The sequence below is a fragment of the Fistularia commersonii genome, chromosome 17, assembly GCF_037954325.1.
Source record: "Fistularia commersonii isolate RoL2024-O1a breed Wild chromosome 17, RoL_Fcom_v1.0, whole genome shotgun sequence".
NCBI lineage: Eukaryota > Metazoa > Chordata > Actinopteri > Syngnathiformes > Fistulariidae > Fistularia > Fistularia commersonii.
In genome coordinates, this window is record NC_141300.1 from 11,043,513 (window position 1) to 11,065,747 (window position 22,235).

At 42.9% G+C, this 22,235-nt stretch overlaps 3 protein-coding genes across 6 annotated transcripts; 1 reads left to right on the forward strand and 2 right to left on the reverse strand.

Moving 5' to 3' along the window:
• Positions 1–1,747: 1,747 nt before the first annotated feature.
• LOC147225108 (uncharacterized) lies at positions 1,748–12,421 on the reverse strand. 3 transcript variants are annotated; one of them, XM_086162659.1, is made up of 7 exons: positions 12,133–12,421; positions 10,728–10,951; positions 10,545–10,646; positions 10,271–10,372; positions 8,114–8,227; positions 6,634–6,742; positions 1,748–6,089 (listed from the first exon to the last, which is right to left on the reverse strand). In XM_086162659.1, the coding sequence occupies exons 1-7, from the start codon at positions 12,236–12,238 to the stop codon at positions 4,945–4,947; spliced, it is 1,902 nt and encodes a 633-aa protein (XP_086018785.1). In that variant the 5' UTR covers positions 12,239–12,421; the 3' UTR covers positions 1,748–4,944. The 3 variants fall into 3 exon arrangements, with proteins under 3 accessions (XP_086018785.1, XP_086018784.1, XP_086018783.1); XM_086162658.1 differs by having other exon boundaries at positions 10,545–10,927; XM_086162657.1 differs by having other exon boundaries at positions 10,545–10,951.
• pdf (peptide deformylase, mitochondrial) lies at positions 8,277–15,077 on the forward strand. Of its 2 annotated transcripts, none has more exons than XM_086162663.1 (3): positions 8,277–9,308; positions 13,270–13,877; positions 14,418–15,077. In XM_086162663.1, the coding sequence occupies exons 2-3, from the start codon at positions 13,313–13,315 to the stop codon at positions 14,573–14,575; spliced, it is 723 nt and encodes a 240-aa protein (XP_086018789.1). In that variant the 5' UTR covers positions 8,277–9,308; positions 13,270–13,312; the 3' UTR covers positions 14,576–15,077. The 2 variants fall into 2 exon arrangements, with proteins under 2 accessions (XP_086018789.1, XP_086018787.1); XM_086162661.1 differs by lacking the exon at positions 8,277–9,308 and adding an exon at positions 12,556–12,668.
• Positions 15,078–15,224: 147 nt separating this feature from the next.
• spata2l (spermatogenesis associated 2-like) lies at positions 15,225–21,087 on the reverse strand. Its single transcript, XM_086162660.1, has 4 exons — positions 20,956–21,087; positions 18,679–19,048; positions 18,104–18,388; positions 15,225–17,070 (listed from the first exon to the last, which is right to left on the reverse strand). Exons 2-4 carry the CDS (start codon positions 19,036–19,038, stop codon positions 16,204–16,206), a joined length of 1,512 nt encoding a protein of 503 aa, XP_086018786.1. The 5' UTR covers positions 19,039–19,048; positions 20,956–21,087; the 3' UTR covers positions 15,225–16,203.
• Between the last annotated feature and the right edge of the window lie 1,148 nt (positions 21,088–22,235).

Genomic DNA, 22,235 nt, shown 5'->3' on the forward strand with positions numbered 1-22,235 from the left:
AATTTGGGCCTAAATGGTTCGGAGTTGTCCATCCATCAGGTCACACAGCTGCTCTTTGGACTATTGTGAAGCATTTTGAACTGGATGTGCGGTTCTAAATGTGGGATAAGAAATGTGAACAGGATGTTTTTTTTTGTTTTTTTTTGTTACACGACTCACAGAGTATCTCAGAGTTTCTTCCAACTGTGAGATCTTGAGGGGATGGAGATTCAGCGTTCATCCTGTGGAACAGGTATGTTAATGACAGTGTCATCAGTATATAAACATATGTTTGCTTAGTCCTAAAAATGGAGAATATAAAATGCTCAAATAGCCTTCCACCTCGAAAAGCCGCAAAGTACACATACAGTTAACAGTTAAGACAATTAAGACAATTTATATTTCATTGTATTTCTTATTCTTCCTCCTTTCTACTATTATCTATTACTGTTATGGTTTTACTTGAAACTGGCACAACAATTTCCTTCGGGGTAAATAAAGTTGTTCTCATCTCTCATCTCATCTCATAACATCAGAATGCATTATTCTCATTAAAATAATATCTGATGACCTAAGATAATAATAACAAAAATGTTCTGGGATAAAGTTAATTTCTGGCATTTAACCCGAGATTGCTCTAGGCTATTTGAGAGGATGAGGAAACATGCAAAAACTCGACACCGCCTCGTAGGCCTCATGTGCCGAGGCTCGTGGTGTGGAGAATCAAACATGTTTTTTTTAAGACCGAGTCTCGTGCGTTATATAACCTTTACGCAATAAATAATGTCAGCTAGGCTGAGGCTGCAGGTCTGTTTTAGATGTGGTCAAATACCAAGGTTTAACCTTGAGACCCATGATTTTGTCCCATGGGCAAACACAGTGAACGGAAACCTCCGTTCAACCTGTCGGCTTTTCATCTTTGCTAATACGAGAACAAAACGGGCTCTCGTATTAGTCAGATGTTTTTCATTTTTATCGCTTCCTTTATGTGCACATATAACACATGTATTTGTCTCTACCATCGGGGGTGCCAAAAACTCACAACCACGCAAATGTAGTTCTGACTTTCTTCGCCAAAGCTGTGAAGTGGGCTAGAACAATTTTTTTTTAAATGAAAATATTTGTACACTCTGCCACCACAAACACTGCGTCATCCCATGAACCATAAGTTTCATCCCACTCCAACAAAAAGTTACTTATTCACAGCCGGCAGGATATGTCACAGATCTCGCTCCTGTCAACCAAACATGTCAGTATATGCCTGCTGTGGGTCCTAAGTAGGGGTGGAGAAAATTAGCGATAAAAGCAGAGGAATGGAGATGCTTAACTGGACGATTCGGAAACAATGTAGTAGAGCCACAAAATTGATTTTTAAATTGAAAATGAAACAGGTTTGATGGTTGAGTTTTCTGTTTCTTCCTGGACAATAGTTTTAAAATTCAAGTTACATCATGAGTGAAGGACACTGGTGCTAGCCTAGCGCAAGCTAGAAAAAAAAAAACAAAATGCATCAAGGCGGAGGAACGAGGCAGCAGTGGCTAAAGCGTTATAAAAAAAATGTGCACAATTTTACCTGGGAACATTTTGGTTTTTATGAAGTTTTATGAAGACAACGTTTAAGTGTATAGGAGCTTTCATAGAAGGTTTAGAGCGTCGTCAATAACACCGGCTTTCGCCAGCTGGGTAAAACCCTGGAACTGCGGCGCAAGGTGCTCGCAGTGCAGAAAAATATCCATTCAAAGATGCACTGAAAAATTGAAATTGTGGACTGCTGAATCATAAATTAAATCATGAGGCCAGCAAAGACGCGTCATAATAGTCATTCATTGATTTTTAATCCATTATAGATATGAATTTAACTGTGAGTCAAGTTAAGTCAGATTCTATTTATATGATGCCAAATCCCATTTTCAAGGAAAGATCCCAGCTCAACGTGGACAATCTTCTGCCTCAACTGATCAGGGTGCAGAGAGAAAGTGGGAGAGAGAGAAGGCGAGAAAGATAGAGCAAGAGTGTGATAAAAACAGAGGCCGATATGGTTGAGTGAGACTGCTGCGAATAATCTGTTATGACTAATCACAAAAAATAAGACAAGGTCTATTTGTACCATACAATTATACATAATGCAGCGAACGGCTGCAGCCAGGAACAATCCAAATATAAAAAAGTGTGAAAGGTAAATTTGAAGCAAAAATAAAGGTATAAATATTTGAAGTGTGTATTTATCAACAAGTAGAAAGAGAAAATTAGATAGAATTAGACAATATTTACTGAATGAAATTATGTTAATTTACATACACAATATACAGAATGGTGTGTGTGCGCACACACACGAGTATCATTTGTGTTAGGAAAACCTTATGTAACAGACCTTTGAACTCATAACCTCCAATGACTATGAAATACTACTAGTGAAATATTAGTTTTATTTCACCCAGAAAATACGGTGTACATCTAAATGGTCATAATTTGCTTCCACCTAATTCAAATAGCTAAATCAGTGAGACATCTTGGCCTTATATGACAAAACATAAACCACAGACAATTCTTACAAATATATAGAGGTAAATATACTATTAAAATGTAAACCAGCAAATAGTTTTGTTATAACCCCCAAAAAGGAGACTACAAAAGACGTTCTGTTTTAGCTATATTCACACTCCACCCATCGCATCTTACAGTAACAGCAAGCCTTGTGAAATTCAGCATCCTCGGTGAAAACGTGACCGCATCAACCAGAATCCCAAATGTAAGCGTGCAACCCCCTCGCTTCCAAAACTGCAAGTCATTGTCCATTAAAAAGGGAGGAGAGACGTGGAGCCTCCATAAATCAGCCTGGCGGGGAGTCGGGCTCTCAGCGCGGTCAGGGTCAAGGTTACGAAACACTTGTGGAGACAGGGTTATAAATTAAGGAGAAAACACATAGGAAGCAAAAAATGAGGGGTAACCAGTCCCCAGGAAGCATTAAGAACAGGTAAAAGCGCTACGCCTTTGCACATAATAAATTCACTCAGAGGAAATTTAAGTACCAGTATTGTGAACTAATAATTTAACTTGCTTTTTCCAGGCAAATATCATCCCAGAGCCTGTAAGATCTGCTTACAGACAGGCAGCAGTGCCTTTTTGTTCTCCTAAATCAATAAAAGTAACAAACAACCAATAAAAAACCTACAAGAATTTCCACATTTTCTAAATCCACCCTTTTTGTTTTATATTCTCTGTCTCAAAGTCTAATATCACCCTGGAATTCAGCCGATAATTTTCTTAAACTGACATTAAATAACCACAGGGTTTCACCAAAAGGTGATTTAAAAGTCATTTGAAGGAACCTTGACATCTTCAAGAGGTCTACTTGATGTTTTATGTTATACATCCAAATCATGGTCCTGCAAAGTGAACAAACAAAGAAATTGCCATAATTTACCTCAAGAAAGATTGGGAAGAAACAACATTATTACAGGATAGGCAGCTACAGTGGCACTTCCTTTTGCCGTCTCACTGGATTGCAGATTTTTTTTTAAATCTAATTTTACATACAATTTTTCGCTGCACTGGTGGTTTTTGCGGTATAAATGTATTTTTATATATTTAGAATTTCCATGTTTTTAAAAAAGCGTTTTCCAGGGTAGCAACCAACCAGAGCATGCTGTCCAGTATCCTGGGCTCTGATTGGCCCATAACATCATTCAGTGCATCTCCCGCGCAGAGCACGCATTCAGCATAAATCACGCATTCGGCACGCATTCAGCATCTCGCTCCGTTTCACATCGATGCGCGATCGCTACTCACAGTGCTCCTCCACATTGTTTGTGTAAATTATCTATGAAATTTTAATTATTTCAACCCCTGCTATGACACCTAAACCTTCTGTGGCTTCTAAGGTAGCCGGCATGGAACCCAAGCGGCAAAGGAAAATGCGAACAAACTTAGAAAAAGTGCAACTTCTCAACACGTTAAGCAAGGGAGGCGCTTTGCTGCTGTAAGCTGCGTATGAGAGGATGAGAAACAGGGATTGGAGCTGACATCTTTGGAACCGAACATTCTTGGTTCGATTCTCGCACTCCTCCGAGCCAGTCAAAGTTGTTGTTGAGCAAGATGTTGAACCCCCGACTCTGCTTTTTAGCTGCCTTCTGCGCATGGTTCATCCATGATGGGTTAAATGCAGTGGTCAAACTTCACAGATGTTGTGCTCTATGCATAACTGAATGTGACAATAAAGGTATCTCTCCTTTAGATTATATCTTATTTATAAAAAATAAAAATTAGGTCGCTCTTGACCCACACTCTATTGCGAATACTGTAGCAGCATACAACGCTTGAGGACACTTCCTCGTTGGTTCTGACTTGTTAGTATGAACTTCATACTGTCTGTTTTCAGAGGAGGCGTCTGATTGTTGTCTTTTACGTAACGATCCCCATCAATGCCAACGTCCTTGTTTTATCTTTGATGGAATAGACAACATCCCCCCCTGCTCCCTTGCAGCATTGTGTAACTTGCTGTGTGCAAACAGACCTGGGGGGGGTTGGTTGGTGTTTGACATCAGTGATGACCTTGAATGATTGGGAGACACATCACGTACAGAGAGAGTCATGTTGTGCTTTCAGATGGCGAGAGCCGACGAAGCCCCTTCGGCCGATTTGGTAGAACAGGTGGGAGGACCTTCGGACACGGAAAACAAACGGGCAGACCAAGGAAGAGGCAGGTTGTAACGGAAGGTGAGCTTTTACTGCACGGTTTGGAGGTGGAAAGGCCATAGTCAGGTCATTTCTTCATGTATAAATAAGTCTTAAAACCCTTCTACAGATACAGGGTCATTCATTCCCAGTTAACACGTCCTCCATCCATCACCACTGACATCCTCCGACATGATACTATAAAATGCGCGTGATATTTTTTGCTTTCCATATTCAAAGTGAGTGTTTTTGACCCCACCGATGGATAGAGAAATGTTTGAATCTCAGTGCTCATAAGTCGTTCAGACTCCTTCCAGCCTCCTGGTCTTTGAAAAGTCTTTTTTTACCCATGCTGGGCTGGTAATCCGGGTCGCACAAATGCGAGTCGTCACTTGTGATGCTGGAGAAAAGGAACTCAGCCTCAGCGAGAGAATCGAAAGAAGAGCCGGCATCGTCGTCCTCTTCAGCGCCTCCTTCCTCGGCGTTATCATGAGCGCTTCCCTGCCGTACGTGGCCGGCCGGGGAACTTGTCAGAGCGTGACACTCCTGGACGCTCAGTCGGGTCAGAATCACGCTGGGCTGCAGCAGCTTAGACTGCAGCAGAACTGCCTGGCTCTGCAGCGACAGCCTCAGCTGAGCTCGGGGAGCCACGCCACTCTTGGGGGTGGAGGTCAGGGTGAAGTCGAGGCACGGCGACGCGACCGTCTGCACCGATCTGAAGCTTTGCGGCTCTGGACGAGGCGTGATCTGGGGGGAAGTGCGTTGTGCCGATGGGGATGTTGGAGGGCCAGAGGCCTGGAGGTTATCAGATAAGTCCAAGCAGCTCAACACAAAGTCGCTTGGACCCGATGAAAACTGCTCGGCTGAAGAGTTTTCAGTGAATTCAAGCACCTGTGAATGTCTGGAGGAGGAGGGTGCTTCAGCAGACACCAGAGCTGCCTGCACTTTGGTCAAAATTTGGGCAGCGACGATCTGGTTCGAAGATCCAGAGTTTCTGTGTTCAGAGCCCGTGGCTGCGGTCCGAGGCCAGCTGGCTGCCTGCGAGGTGGGTGGCCACTGCTGCTCGCAGGGGCACGGCGGGGCCTTGCCAGAGGGGGAGAGTTCATGCGACAAGGAGGTAGAGGAGGATGACTGGAACAACGGCGGGGACGAAGAGACATTGTCCGACAGGCGCGGCTCCTCTGAACACTCCTGCAGGATGCTACTCACCCACCGTTGGTGTTTGGAGCAGAACTGAGGCGAGGAGTTGCCCCCCACATGGATCCCCTTGACGCACTCTCCGTCCATCTTCAACAAGGACAGGGTTTCGTCTGACGCGTCGGGAGAGACCTCCTCTTCGCCGCTGACCCCCGCCGAGGCGGTGGCAAACAGGACCGGTGAACAGAACAGGGAAGATTCCCTCTCTGCTCCGAAATCTGGATGGCAGGAGGCTGCGTCTGAAAGCAGGAGCACCAACATTGATGAGGTTTACCTCTAGTTGCAAATGAGGGCTCACCAAACACTCTGAACGATCATTTTGATCTAAATTTGACTTTGTTTTCCTACTTCTTGTTCACTTTGTGATTTTTGTGAATGAGCACTTAAGGATGTTTGTTAAACGCTTGATGAATATCTTGGCTTCTGGCTGGATGAGAATTTTCACGAGCCCGATAATGACGGTCCCTCCTCAAAGCTGTAACATAGCCTTGATCCCTACTTTCTTCTGACAGGGAAGGGAATTTTTTTCCCACTGATTTCAAAAGCCTCCTCACGTCATGACCTGTCAGACTGGAGTTTGGGATGGCTTGTGACTCCATGTAATGTTTAAGGTTCTTGGGAAATTCGGCATAAATGCTCATCATTCATCCAATCGCACGTTCCCAGTCATCCACAGGGAACTATGCGATTTATGAATTCTGTGCCTTCGATCACATGTCAGGTGTTTTGTTTCCGGTGGGCGTGAAAGGGATTAAGGATGTTGCGTGAGAACATTATTCTTACCGCAATGCAACAGTTTCCTGAGAGTGGCCGCGGTGGTGCCGGAGTCTGAGCGAATGATGTCCAACAGCAGCCTCTCCTCCTCGGTCACTGGACTTTCCTTCTGCAGTATCTGGATCACATATTCATATTAAGTAGATTAGGGAGATGTTCCGGCCGTCAGAGACAGAGAGGGGAGGGGAGCTTTATGGCCGACAGGTGGCAGCTTCGCATGAATAAAAGAAAACAGAAAAGGTCTGGTTGAAGGTGGCGGTGGATGCTTAAGACAGACATGAAAATGAAACCCAGGTGGGTCGTTGGAGTGCAAAGTGTGGAGCAGACTGGCCGTGTCTTAATGTAACAGGAATGCATGGACAGAAGGGTGCTGAAGCAGAACAGGAGGGAAAGTCAAGATCTTAACACAGGAGTGCGTACAGAATATTAATTTGATTTCTATTGGTTATTTATTTGCTGATTAATTTTGTGTATTCTTAATTGTTTTTTTTATGTCATGTTCTGTTGATGTTTTAAGAGTATTTCCTTGATGTTTCTCAGTTTTTAGTTGTTGATTTTACAAGCCTTTTAGTGGATTTCTCAATTTCATTCTCTTTGTATCAATTGCCAAAAAAAATAGGAGACATAATTTCCTTGTTATTTCTATGTGGGATTTTTCAGGGGAAATTCTTGCCAATTTATAGGAAGTATTGACATAATTTTCTGTTTATTTTCAGGTGACCATGACTGACTCCATTTTGGATCCTCACTGAGGTCAAACCAACCTGAGACATTTGTATATCATCTTATCAATGTTGTTTTTTATCAAAACAACCCTTGTTTTAACCCTTTCTTGATTAATTCACAAATTTATAGGGAGAAAAAAAATATTCCCCAAAAAAAACAAACTAACAGAAGTAATAATTTTAAATATGCTTATTATTATTATTATACTATATCATTCCATTTTCCGTTTGTGATCAGATCCCTGAGCTAGGGTAAAATGAGCAGGTAAAAGGTTTTATTAGGTTATACTTCTATCAATTTCACCTCCAGGTCAAAGGTAAGGATGGGTAAAAACCCCCCGTCTGCCTGCTTCCTGTCCGTATAGCAGCTGCTCACCACATGGCACAAGACAAAAAAAACGTGCAGATGACAACCCCACCAGTTCCACTGAAAATCACACATTTGACTGGAAAGCCAACTGTTCCTTTTAGGGGCGCATCAGCTGTTCTTTGAAAATGGACAAATGCATCAAAACACCAGTGGTGGTCCAGTGTTAATAGAGCTCTGCTCTGATTGGTGCATTGAAGTTGTGTCGGTAAGTAAATATAAGTTTGGGACATGTGAGTTCTGTAGTGCTAGCCCTTTGACCTCATCGATACTCGTTTGATTTCCCTCTGATGCCCTCATCCTCAGTCCACTACCATACACCAGGCTTGATTGCATAACCACACGGTTGTACCCACAAAAGTCACATACACACACACACACACACACACATACACACCTTGTCGATGTAGGTGCCCTCTGGTAAGACGGTCTCCATCTTGCGCAGATAGCTGAGAAGCCGCTCCTCCACTTTCTGGATGTAGTGTTCACCGTAATGCTTCTCCATCTGGTTCTGGAAGACAAGCAGTTCTTTGAGCTCTTACTTTTGAGTCAAGCGTGTTTTTCCTCGCTATTTGTTCTTTACGTGTGTCCCAGACTTGACTGAGATGTTTGTTCATTTTCCTTCATTCATTCATTCATCTTTACTGCTTATCAAACAATCAGGGTCAGGAGGGTCTGGAGCCCATCCCAGCTGTTGGGCTCCATTCAACAACCATTCATCCACTCATCGGCGGATCATGTAGATAACATTCACTCTCTCATTCAAGCATCACACTGAGACACGCATTCCTTTACACATCATATACAAACACAGCCTTTCACTCTCATCCACGACATATATAGGATTATTCACCCTCTCATGCACATGACATAGAAAGACATACTGTACAACCAGTCATCCTCTCATTCAAGCATCATACATTGACTCACAAGTATTCATCCTCTCATTCACTGATCGTGTAGATAATAACTCTCATTCAAACATCATATTGAGACATACGATCCTTCAACCTCCCAATTACACGTCATATCGACACAAGTATTCATCCTCTCATTTACACATGGTATAGAAACACAACCATTCACTCTCCTGTCATTCAGTCCTCCTGTCAGTATCCAACCAGGGACCTTCTTGTTGTTGGGCGGAGGCTCTAAACCACTACAGTGTCTTTCTTCCCCAGGGCTTCCTTAATGAGGTTTTTATGGGTTGAATGAGTGAAATTCATTTCTGATCTCACACACCCTGGGCTGGACGGCATTCAGATCACTAACTGGTTCAGGGACGACATCGGTTCGTTTGCACGGTGCGAGTCCTGTCAAGGTTTAACTGTCATCTTTTGCCATGTCCCTGGGGTTTCTTGGAAATGACCTGCCACTCTGACGAGTGAAGTAACTATGTGTATGAGTTTCTCCCCACAGGGTGGTTCATTAGCTCTGGAAATGAGGCAAACACCAAAGCACGAGTTGCTCTTTGTTACATCACCTTTGCCGAGCACTAAAAACACACTCGCAGGCATGGGGGAGAAATCTACCAGTTGGAAAACACTGACCCCTGATGTTCAGGACTGAAGATGCAGGGGCTCCAAACTCATGCAGGTATCAGTTAATTTAGAGGTTTTTTTTTATGTGCAGTGGAACCTTGACTTACAAGTGTATCAATTTACATATTTTCAAAAATATGAGCCGCTGCTTGGAGGATTTTTTGCTTTGAGACATGAGCTGAGATCTGAGACAGGAGTGAGCAGGATGAGCGTTTGACAATACCGCCGCCACTATCCATAAAATGCCGTTCAGAAACAGTCAGACAAGCTGCTTGCCATTAGTTAGCTCAGCGAAAACCATGAGCAAGGTGTGCATGCAGTGGATTCATGTGAAGCGAACTTGTTGCTGGTGAGATACCATGACGGACAGCATCTGTGCAAAGGCAGAAGACATTTAAGGGGGATTTGGTGCAATGGATGGCGGGAACGGTAACAGACGAGGAATCGGAAGAGTCATTCAAAGTTAGTCGGGGTAGTTTGATGGTTTTGTCATTCCACTCTCATCCTGTTAATTTATTTTTATGCTTGTTGTTATCTTCATACTTTTAATTGTCTCTTTTATTGATATTTATAATCATATTTATTGATGTTATTGCGCAGCCATGACAAAAGAATTTCCCCTATAGGACCAATAAAGTATTATCTTATCTTAACCTATCTTAAAAAAGAGAGGAGCGGCATTCACACTTTTGCTAAATAAAGTTAAGCCACAAAGTGTAGCAAAGACTGCAGGTTACATTTAACAATAACATTAAGTGTTTAGCCAGTAAGTTACGTAAAATGATAGAGCACCAGAGGAAAAACTACTCCGCCGCCAGCATCTCCATCAAATCTTCATGGTAATTAACCTAAATAAAACCAGTTCTATTCATTCTAATGGGGGAACTTCATTTGAAATACGAGCAAACTGAGTCAGAAACTCGGTCACAGAACGAATTAAACTCATAACTCCACTGTATCTCTTGATTTAGAGGATTTTTTAATTGTAATTTCTTTTCCAAGTTTCCACCAACCTTGATGTAAGCGGCACGCTTGTCTTTGTCCACAGTGAGCGTTTGTGCCAGAGTCTTGAAGTCCAGGTGATTCTTTCTCATGAGGAACATCTCCTGATTGCTCTTTGACACAGAACACAATTGTCAAACTGGCAGTAATACACAGCCTTGGCAAGGTGTAGTGCAAACTTAACTAAAGTTCCCACCAAAAGTAAAGGTTCTCACAATTCAGGATGTTTTATGGATCTTTCAGATGAAGACATTAAAACAGCAGCAGAGCCCGGGTGGAACTTACACACTGATCTTGATAAAGAGGCAGTTTACTTGGGAAGAACTGGATGATTTTAAATGCAATATCAGCCATGTCTCTGTTTTCCCTGAGCATCCACATAATGACCTGCAAAGACACACAGACCATCGTCACCAAACGCTGCCGCCAAACAGTACCCGCTACGTTTCCCTCGGCGGCTTTTAGTACCAGCGTCTTCAAGCCGAATATGATCTTCATGTGCGAGATGGAGGCCGTGAGTCCCGGGCGGAGCCTGTAGGTGGTTTCCAGGAAGTCCACGACTTTCTCGAAAAGGTCCACATTCCTTCTTCTCACGATGGAGTACATCTGGGCCGATGACACGCGCAGCCGCCAGGACTCTTCCAGGCTCGGGGGTTGCGAACCCACGTCTGGCCAGAGAGACAAATTCAGGGCTGTACAGAGCAGTCACAAGTCAGTTCCCTGTTAAATCACAACAGAGACAAGTTTCCTGTGTCATGTGAACAACCAGGTGGAGCAGGAGGTGAGACCTCACCATAGCAAGAAAATCAGCATTAAACTCCAACTGGAAAATTCACTCACACTGTCTACTTAAGTCAAATTTTATCAAAAATTACAATCTACAACGCTTCTCTTCTGTGGAAGCTTCTTCCAATCTCCATTCAGGGGTCTGAGAATAAGCTTAAAACCTTTCTTTTTTAGAAAAATTATAGTTAGCATTATGCCCCTTGTTTTAGGCTTATTCTGCTGAGGGATACAAGATGCACCTGTCGGGGCATGGCTTGATCCACTGCACTGCCTCGCCATGTGTCCACCATTAATATATGTTTTTTTAATATTATAGCGATTAATGTATCATTTCAGCTATTAGCATGTGGCTGTTAACGCAACTGGTTCATTTGTGTTCTACTCATATCCCCTTTGTCTTTATCCCTTTGGCTTTCTGTCTTCCTTCTTCTGTAGCTCTTTCACTCTCCCTCTTTGTTACTTAAACTGGTCAAGGCAGAAGGACGCAAGACAATGAGATGAGACATGTCCAGAGTTTCTGCCCAGACAATGTTTCCTGTACAATGTTCGGTTCCTGTACATAATCTTAAATAGCGGAGTCCAGACCTGTTCTACGTGGAAAGTGTCATCAGACAATTGTGTTATGATTTGGCCCCATATAAATGAAATCTGACTTGACTTGAAAATCTGAATTATTCTTAAAAATTAGCAAAGGATTTCCTTGAACATGGTCTCCAAAAATGATTCCCTACCTAAAAACCAAAAAACGAAATCCAGTTTAAAACCACCAAGAAATATTTTTTGAAAAGTAAATGAAAAATCAGAAGAAAATACCGAAAAAGAATGGGCAATAAAATACCGCTGCATCAAATAAATACAAATTGAAAGTGATTGACTTAAAGATGAATATCCTTATTAAGAGCCAAGAACTTTGTTTTTTTGATAGTATTTGACCACTTACTGTAATCCATAACATAAAATAAAATTTATCTTTGAGGGCCTCACCAGGAAGACAGGTGAAATTAATACATAATTTACAACAAAATAACACATAATTTCAGCAGGACAACCCCAGAAAAAAATATACACAAACTTTTTTTTTCCAAACCTTGTTGCAAGTCCATCGTTTGGTGAGCCCAGGCGTGCTCGATGATCCACAGCGGGATCTTCGGGTCGCGGTGTGAAGTGGCAGCCCGGGAGCCTCGCTCCTCCATCCGGTCACCGAGACTGGAGTGGCGGTCGGAACCGGGCTGCAGGCTTCGTACCCAGCTTCGGGGCTACGGACATGTACCGGCATGTTCAGGAAGCGTGAATTCATTCGAGCTGCGTCACTTCCGGTTCCGTCTTTTTTATCGTTATTCTCGAATATTCTAAATGGAGATCAATGGAATCTTATCTTATCGTACCTAATTTCTTACAATTTAATTAAAAAAAAACAATCATCAAGCCGCGATGCTGTTTAAGAACTTGTTCACTATAAAAGCCAGCCGGCTTTTATTTTGAAAGCAGTATTTTTCTGACATCTTGCTGCCCTGGAAGTAGTTCAAGCTAATGACAGGCTCCCCTTTCCTGTCCCGGTTTCTTGTCGTGTCCCGAATATGTGGCCGTTTTTGGATAATGTGGATGTTTTCGTATGATTAGGAGGTAACGGTGAGCCTTTACAAATGTAGCCACTACTCACATTTTGTAGAATTAGCCGTGTAATTTAGATTGTCCGGTAAAATCACTTACCAAATAGAACTGCAGTGCTCCGAGGGACGCGTGATTTTAGTCAGCGCGCTACACCGCCGGGCGGAGTTCAGCGCAATACTGCGTAGAACAGTCACTTTGAAAGAAGCGTAAGGAACTAATAAACAACAAATTCATTACACTTTGGAAGGCGAAACAGATTTTTTTCCTGTCCTTTAACCATGCGAATATATACAATTGTGAAATTATATTTTTTCTTCTTACATCAAAGGTCATTCTGAGTCATTTTTTCAGTTGAAATCAGTATTTTAACTAGTACTTTTCAGAACGTCTTTTAAAATCTTGTTTAGTGGTCGGAAAGGGACAGGTGTTTTCATGTCATTTTTGCAGTTTTAGGTTTAGTAATCTAGGAAAAGCTTGAAAGAATGTTTTTAAAACTAGGAAAAATCAGCAAGAAATTACCAGATTTGTGTTGGGGGGGGGGGTGATTTTTCCACTAAATTAAACATTAGAAATAAATCGTTCAGTTTAAATGTCAGGCTTCCATCGTCCACAGTGCCTCCTTTTGAACGCCTCCTGAACCCGTCTGCACCCCCACCATGAACCTGAGAGCCTGTGCATCCCTGCTGGTCCTCTCCAGAGGAGGCTTCAAGGCTTGTGCTTCCAGAAGCTTCCTCCCTCATCAAACTCGCACCCTGCCTGCATCCTGCTACTCTACCAAGGTGCGCTCCTACCTCCAGTACATGAAACACCGGATCCTCCGTCCCCCAAGCCCTCCCTACACCCACGTGTGTCAGGTAGGAGACCCTGTGCTGCGATGTCAGGCCGCCGCCGTGGACCCATCAGCCATCAAGGGCCCTGAGGTCCAGCAGGTCATCAGCACCCTGGTGAAAGTGATGCGGAAGCTGGAGTGCGTGGGACTGAGTGCCCCCCAGGTCGGGGTGCCGCTCCGCATACTGGTCCTAGAGTATCCCCAGAAGATGCTGGAGGAGAGCTCGCCAGCGTCCAGGACGGCCAGGGGTCTGTCCGTCCAGCCACTGAGGGTCTTCATCAACCCGCAGCTGAGGGTGCTCGATGGACAGACAGTTCTTTTCCAGGAGGCTTGTGAGAGCATCTCCGGCTTCTCCGCCGCTGTCCCTCGCTACCTGTCCGTGGAAGTTTCCGGTACGAGTGTCTCAATCTCACTTTTCTCCTGTCTGGAACAAAGCACCTGTTTTTCTGAAGATTGAAGTAACATAGCAGTTACTTTATGTGCTAAATCTGAATTATATTTCTATAAAAAAACAAACAAAAAAAAAAACAATCAAATTACAGAGATTATCAGACATGTTTTCAATGGGGGGGATATTTAAAATATTTACACAGCTCTTAATTGAATATTTTACCTTGGATTGCATCAAACATCATTAATAAATATTAAAGATATTGGATACAAAATCTGACAGGAATTATCACCATCATTCCAAAAATAATATTGCTTATGAAATTGGCTAAAACCCAGAGACATCTGCGTTTGTCATCACTCTGCCTTCTGTCAAAGCATGGCGCCGAGACCCTCGGCCACGTTTGTCCCTGATCCGAACAGACTGCACTCTGCGCAGAACACACACCCTTTGCATTCCATCAGGCAAACACTCCTTCAGAGTGGATAACAAATCATAAGTAATTTTAATATCCCCCCACCCCTTCATGGTGGCATTGCAGGTCTGAATGAGAAGGGGGAGCCCGTGACGCTGCAGGCCAGCGGGTGGGTCGCTCGCATCCTCCAGCACGAAATGGATCATCTGGACGGCGTCCTTTACATCGATCGCATGGACAGCAAGACCTTCGTCAACATCTACTGGCAGCAACACAACGACTGACACCGGATATCAGGACACCTGAGAGTCAGTGTGGATTTCCAAGCTCTGTGGACTGAAGATCATTGATATCAAGCCGCTGACTTTTCCTATGAGCCCAGTACTCTAGATGTGTCATCCTTTGTTAAAGACAATTCATTGATAACTTTCATTTGTCAAACTTCATCAGCAAGTAAACTTGTTTAAATCATGATCAAATGCCACAAGTACATTTATCATCTTAAGAAATGTTATTGAAGTCAGCAAGAAGATGTGTATTAAAATGCTCAGAGTATTTAAAAATCTGGAAGAAATTGGTTTCAAATTGAAAAAAAAACTAAATATCAGTCAATTAAATCCACATTTGAGGCTTTATTTTACTTTTTTGGTTCAACAGTCAAAAATTGACTGTTTAGAGTGAATCATGTCAATATTTGCTGGTTTGCCTTTCTGTTATTGCAACTCGACAGTTCAGAGGCTTCATGGTCTCAGGAAATAAAATAATTTCAGATTATCTAATTAATTATTAATCACTGCAGCAGTGAAGTAGCTTCACATCACAAACACACAAGCGACTCCAACCGCCAAGTCAGTCCTTTTACTCCAGATTCTTAAACACCAGCAGCTCTTCCATGATGAACCAATTCAACAAAACTGTTTACAAGCCGACAGATTTAAACAAGAATCGTCAAACATCAGGCGATTCCGATATATTTTATTGTAAGCAAGATTTTGAGGGTTGGAGAATCGGGAGGTGAAACAGATGAGCAAGCAGTTTGCAAGTGGTAACTAGACAGTGACCAGGTTACTGGTCTGGTAAAATTGGGATCAAAACTTTCAACATCTCAGTAACTGGTGGCACAGAAAGAGGTTGTCATTTTTTGGTTTACAAAAGACTTTATTCCAAATTTGACACACTACAGGGCGTGTCCTGTAGATGGGCAATTCATTTTTTCGATATATTAAATATGTCTTAGGATAAATAAAGATTGTGACATTTTAACATAAATTGGAGCTTAAATCAAAAACATTTACCCCAAGAACTACTTTCTGCCATTGCTACTTGAAATTTTATACAATTCTCATTCAAATTTCAGAAAATTCTGAACCAAAAAAAAGGCAAAAAAAATGTGCAAGAAACAGGCTGAAAAAGGCAAGAGCGACTTATAAATTTGTAAGAAAATACCTAGAAAATTTGAATAAAATGAGTGAAAATAAACCAGGAAAAAAAAAAGTATGAGGACAGCAATGAAAACAGTTCACTGGTCTTTCTGATAGTGATAGATATTGATATGTATCTATATGAAGACAGAATCCAGATGCACCCCTTTATCCCGAAATCCCCCTCCCAACCTCCAGAATTTTATATCTACTTAAACAGGTTGTTCTGTTTTTTTTTCAGATACATTTATGGTAGAAGCCGACGCCCGTAGCCTGGTAGCTATTCATTTAAAACCACAGCATACTCGGAGCCTGTGCCTTGTGTTGACAAACATTTTGGTGACGAACGTGCACGATAATGGCAAATACGGATAAAAGTGCACATTTAATACTTCGTCTCAGAGACATTAGATTTTGTTGTGCTTGAACTGCAAACGTTTTCTGATCTAAGGCACTGTGACGTGGAAAGCAAATGTTTTCGAAGACAACACTCACACCGAGGACGACTGGTCGAAGGTTTGGCCGCAGATGCAAACGACAGGATTCCTGTACCAGCAATCGTTGCAGTATTCGTTGCCGCAATATCTGCACAGAACCAGGGGCTTCCTGGAGCACCGCCTCCCGCAGGAGCACAAGCCCAGCTCTTTGCTGGCGTGTTCGGTTCGGCACAGCTCCGACCTGCTGCAGGCGTCCGAGTGGAAGACAGCACAGGTGAGACACACCAGGCCGGGGTCAAGATGGTTGATGTCGCAGCAGCAGTGGTAGCTGATCGGATGGCGGCGCGGGATCACCGCTTTGGGGTCGTCGCAGAGAGATAAGGAGGACAGGGCAGGAGCGCCGTACGAAGCTTCTTTCGCGTCGTCGACTACCACCAACCGGTGGCCGTCCATGGAACAGCGCTGCAGGGAGACACAGGCGACGTGGTGGATGGCGTTGCATTCTACACACTGCTTCAGAAACAGGTCAGGGGTTTGGAAGCAGGGGCAATCGTGGAAAGCCTCGCTCCCATGCTTTCCGTCTTCCTGCACGTCGCAAACACGTGGTGCATCAGCGGGACCCCTGCCGGGCCGCATGCCGGCGGATTCCGCATTCGTCAGCTGGCAGCTGAGCGTTGAGACACAGACTTGCTCTCTGGAGAAAGATGTCGCTCCGTTGCTGTGTGATTTCGTGGGGGGAAAGGATGTGTTAGCGGTCTCCCACACTAAAGAGCGGGACGCGTTGACGTCGTGGGCGACCGCCTCCCCCCGCCCTTCGGTGACCTGCTCATCTGTGTACAGATCCATGTCGGTGCCCCCGTCAAGCGGCTCTGTCAGAGGCTGCTGGGCATTCAGTGACTTCTTGGTATTGTCCAGCGCCACCTATGGGGACAAAGAGTGTCTTAAAATCAACAGAATGACAGGCCAGCAAAGTCGCTGCATGTTTAATTCGAGCTCAGCTGTTCAATGGGCTGCTGTTTATTTTAAATATACAGAGCACAGGGCTGGGTGACTTTCCTCCAAACACCGTTCTTAAGATTGTTTGTGAGCAGGGAAAACAAAATTGTGTAAAAACGTACATTAAAATTACCATGAAATGTACTTACATCAAAGGATAAAAACAGGAAGTTAATCGAGAGGTAACAGAACAGTGACAAGGAAAGCAGCAGTAAGTTTGAGGAAAATTACAGGGGGGAAAAAAAAAAGACCCAAAAGTAAACGATAAAGAAGCAGCCAGGATGTTTTCTCTGCAATAATGACCACATTCCACACATATTCTCCATACAACATAGAATAGAATAATAAGAGCAACGACTGTGGAACAAAGATTATTTTGAGATCTCAGCTTTTTTTTTTTTGTGCTGACTGATCACAGGAAGTGGTGACATTTCATCAGTCTGTCCACTCACTGGGACGAAAGGTGGTTTTCTGGGCTTATTTCAAAACGTCCCAATGATACATTATTCATCTATACTCTAAAATCCAAGGTAATCCTGAAAACAAAAACATCCACAACTTTTCTATCAGGATTGAAATACATCTATCAATCAATCGAAAGCAAAATGTGGAGGATTTCGTACGGAGTATTGTTTTGTCTACTAACAATAACACATTTTTATCTTTGATGCCTTACTCAGCACTCAAGCACACCGTACAGACATATATACACAAAAAACATATTTAAAAGAAACAAGAAAAATTAAAAACAATGAAATCGACAGTGATGAAAATACAAATTTCAAGTGAGTTGGCGTCAGATCGACCATTCTACTGCAGTATTGTACTGCACCATTATACCACTTTTACTACTATTATACCATAGTACTGCACAATTATCCTTCCGTGTTGTGTTACAGCAAATAGACCTTGTGATATAAAAATACACCACTGCAAATAAAATGAAATCGCATGGTACCTGCAGGCTGTGTCCGCTCTGCCGCTCGCGGACCACCGACAGCTCCCAGAGGGCCTCACCGCCGCGATTCTCCAGAGCCGTCACAAGGAGGAGACACTCGCAGCGTGCAAGGAAGAAGGCGCAGGCGTGATAGAGGAAAGAAGCGCCTTTCAGCGCACGGGCCTGCAGGCGAAGGTGCTCCCGCGGCGATGAGCAGCGCTGGTATCCCAGCAGGCCGAACAGACGATCGATCTGGGGTGCCGACAGGACGGGCTTGATGTAGTGAGTGAACATTCCAGAATACATCTGAGACAACAGGATGGGAGACCACAGATGGGGAAAAGATAATGTCAGGACAAAGTGCCAGGAGAGAATATGTAGCAGGAACTCTACTAGAAATCATCTTAGCATCGATTAGATGTTACCTTGAAATTTGCAAATCCCCAGTGTCGCACAAAACCAGTGAGAAAATCTAGATATTACGCTACTTAACTTTATGCTTAATATATTCAGAAAATCAACAGAATCTCGTCTGAAAACCAGGCAAAAACGAACTTGAATTTTCTGTGAGGTTGCGAAAAGACAGCAAGCACAACCTTGACTACTCTATATTCCTCTCTCCAGGGGCCGAGGTGCAGGTTCAAGGCAGCTTGTTCCAGGACCTCGAACGCTTTGGCCAGACCCCTCAGCCCTGCCCGGGGCCGGACTCGCCCACCGCCCGCTCTCCTCCCTTTCGCGGACACCTCGGCCTGGAGTGTCTCCTCCATCGCCCTGAGCGGGTCCAGGCCCAGGCAGTGGGCCTCCCGGGCGTCTTCCTCCCGCAGCAGCACCTCCACCAGTCTCCGCAAGTCGTCGTCCCCGCAGGGCAGGGCAGAGCCTCGATCCAGCAGCTGCTTCTCCAGGCTGCGGTCGTACGCTGCCAATAGCCGCCTGCCTCGGTCCTGGGGGATGCTCATCTCCTCCCTCCTATGGAGCGGAGCACCGAGATTATCATGTCGTCCGCTGTGTGCCTTCACAAATTCACTTTTCACTTTGACAACGTTGCCCGTTTGTTCGCACCTTTTGACAAAACACAGAGTTTTGCGTCCTTTTTGTAAGTATTCACATGTATATATGTACACATATTTTTGTTTTACATTTCAGCAGTATTTAGACACTAAATGAGGAAAGTCTGAACTGTGAGGATGTCATAATTTGCCATGTTCCTGTTTTAATGAAAAGGCTTCTACTGGTAATTGTTAACTGTAAACCATTGTTTGCATTTACAAGCAGCAGCAGTACGTTCATTTTTATACATTTCAATGAGTCCTGCAAGGCTTTTTAGCAAGTGCTACTTCACTAAAACTTTAGTGAGAGGGCCCGGTTACGAATATTATACCATCAAATAAGCACCGTTTAGTACTTGATACAGCTATGAATTCCCCGTTTTAATCAAGCAACCCAACAAATGAGTGCAGTGGCTGATTTTTGCTTTGAAACCAGTGATTTAGAGATAGATGAGATGAGAACAACTTTATTTATCCCGAAGGAAATTGTTGTGCCAGAGTTTCAAGCAAAAACATAACAATAATAGATAATAGTAGGAAGGAGGGAAAGATAGTGGACGTAACATCACATCCCCCTTTGATTGTTGACCCGCTACATTTAGAAATAGGCCATCATTCACTAGACTTGTATGGCAGGAAGCTGCACCATGTAAAAGGGCCCACTGGGTTTCTTTGGACTCCGGGGTCACCGTTGGGGCAGGTTGAGCAAGCTGTATCTGTATCTGAGGTCCTTCAAAATGCAACAGATGAAGTACTCCTATATTGCTGATAACCATATTTAACCTGTGTACATTTGTGACATGTGGCTCTTTTGAATGAGCTTAGCAGTGCATAATGGTACATTTCTAATTATCATCAGTGAATTCCACCATGTTATCCCTTTAATCGCATATGAAAATATGGATTATTCTCGCATGTGGCGATCCAAACAACTGGCGGGCTGAAAACTAGGCGTTCTTGTAGAAATTCATTAACATGCAAATGCATTTTCTGAAAGAGTTAAAAATTAAACCTGTTGGCACGAAGCTGGAAACACCAACTTTGGGCGTCAAATTTCCAGAGTGGGGCGACGTCTCAACCAAACAATCTTAAGACAAAAGTGAAACCAATGAGGAGATAAAGCGTAATTGGGGGGCATGGGTTTTAACTTTAGATAACTTTTTCATGATATATTCCTAAAAAAATCCTAAGTAATGAACATTAAAAGCGATCCCGCATCATTAGCATTAGCTTTCGTTATGCTTGTTTCCGTTTTGACAAGCTAGTTTAGCTAACTTTGCTGTTTCGTCACCGTCCCTTATCTCGCACCGAGATACGTGCAAAAACGTTTCAAAATGCCTCGAAGTCATATTACTTCGTGAAAGATTTTTTACACATCGTGACACAGAAAGCTCCCAGTAACAGTTCTTGCCTCACTTTATTTTGGTGAGACAAATAAATACTTTTCATCGACAAACAGACATTGAATTTTCAGAAATTGTTCACCCTGGTCGCCCGACTTGAGAACGGCGTTCATTGAAGAAATTGCAGCAAATTCATCAGGTAAACCTTGATAAATACCAGATGGAAGATATCACTTGTTTCATGGCTGACGCCGAATTATAAAGCGACGTATGTTCATCCATAATATACCACAGCTTATATTTTAGAATTGCATTTGCACAACAGCAATCAAGGAAATTTCAAGTTGACATAAACTTCAAGGAAATGTGGCAAACAGCTAAGCTAGCGGTACAAGCCACTGGGGTGTAGCATCGTGGCATGGGGTAAGCACAGCGTAAATCGAGATGACAAGTCTGGAATTTAGCAAATGACACAAAAACTCACCCAGTCCGTCCAGGCACTTTTACTCAGATGATTGGCAGTGAATTGTAAAACATTTCCCCAGATCTAACGCAGCGCCGCGGTGCAGCAGGCTGCGGCTGAGATCGTCTCGACTGAAGTAAACACACGATCACATGGTACCTTCGGGCTGGTGGGTTCGTTTGTGTACCTGGACGGGCCGAGCGGGAGGAGTTAGGTTCGAGGACATGATTTGAATGTTGATCGCTGCAAAATAGAAATTATGGTAGAAATATGAAAATTTAGTTTTTGAATACTCATAATCATTTTAAGGTTGAAAATATAAAAAAAAATAGTATCACTATCTTTAGTCGGATACTTTGAAAATAAAGCTGTAGTCCACCAGATGGCCCTATTTCATCTTTGAAAGTGACAGACCCTCACAAGTTTATTTATTTGGACTTACAGAAAAAAAGACAACTGCGTTTTTTAAGATTTTATACTTCTGTACAAGTACGAGGCACCTGTGCTCTCAACGAGGCTTTCCACTTTATTCCCCTTTATATTTTCTGTCCATTATATTTTATTGGCGGTTTTACCTGGATTTCAAACACAGACTTGTCTCTCGATACAGTCAAGTGATGAACAGTGTAACACACAGTAAAATACTCATCAATACTCATTTTATTTAAAAAAATAATTAAAATAAATCCAGATCATCAAAGTTTGTCTGAGTCTTCCTTGAGCATGGGGTTTATTGTTTTCAATGCCAACCAACATGATGCCGCTTGTGTGATCTGTGCTGTTTTAAGTGTAATCATATATATATACAGACAAATATACATATATTTATATACATATGATTTTAGATGATGCAGTTTTATTGCCCTAAATGTATTTGAAGTGTGTAAATTTGCCAAAGTAAATGTTCTCCTACCCATCTGTTGACACGTAAGATAAGTTAGGATGAAAACACGTAGCACCATACCTTTTACAAAACAAGCTTTTACTATGCAAACATATACTTTAAACAATCGAGGCCGATTTTCCTGATAAAACATATACATTTCCATGTACCATTTTAAGTGTCAGGTAGTTTCCTGGCTTTTACTTGTCACACATTTTTTCAGAACACAGTATTTGAACACTAAGTTACAAAAAGTAGAGGATAATAGTCTGTAGTGGATGTAAAAAGATAAAAAAAATACCCTAAAATGTACTTTAAGATTCCAGTAAACGAACACAAAACGTGTAACACACACACACACACACACACACACACACTGATTTCGGTGTCCCCCGCGGGCGGGGCCTCGCTGACACCG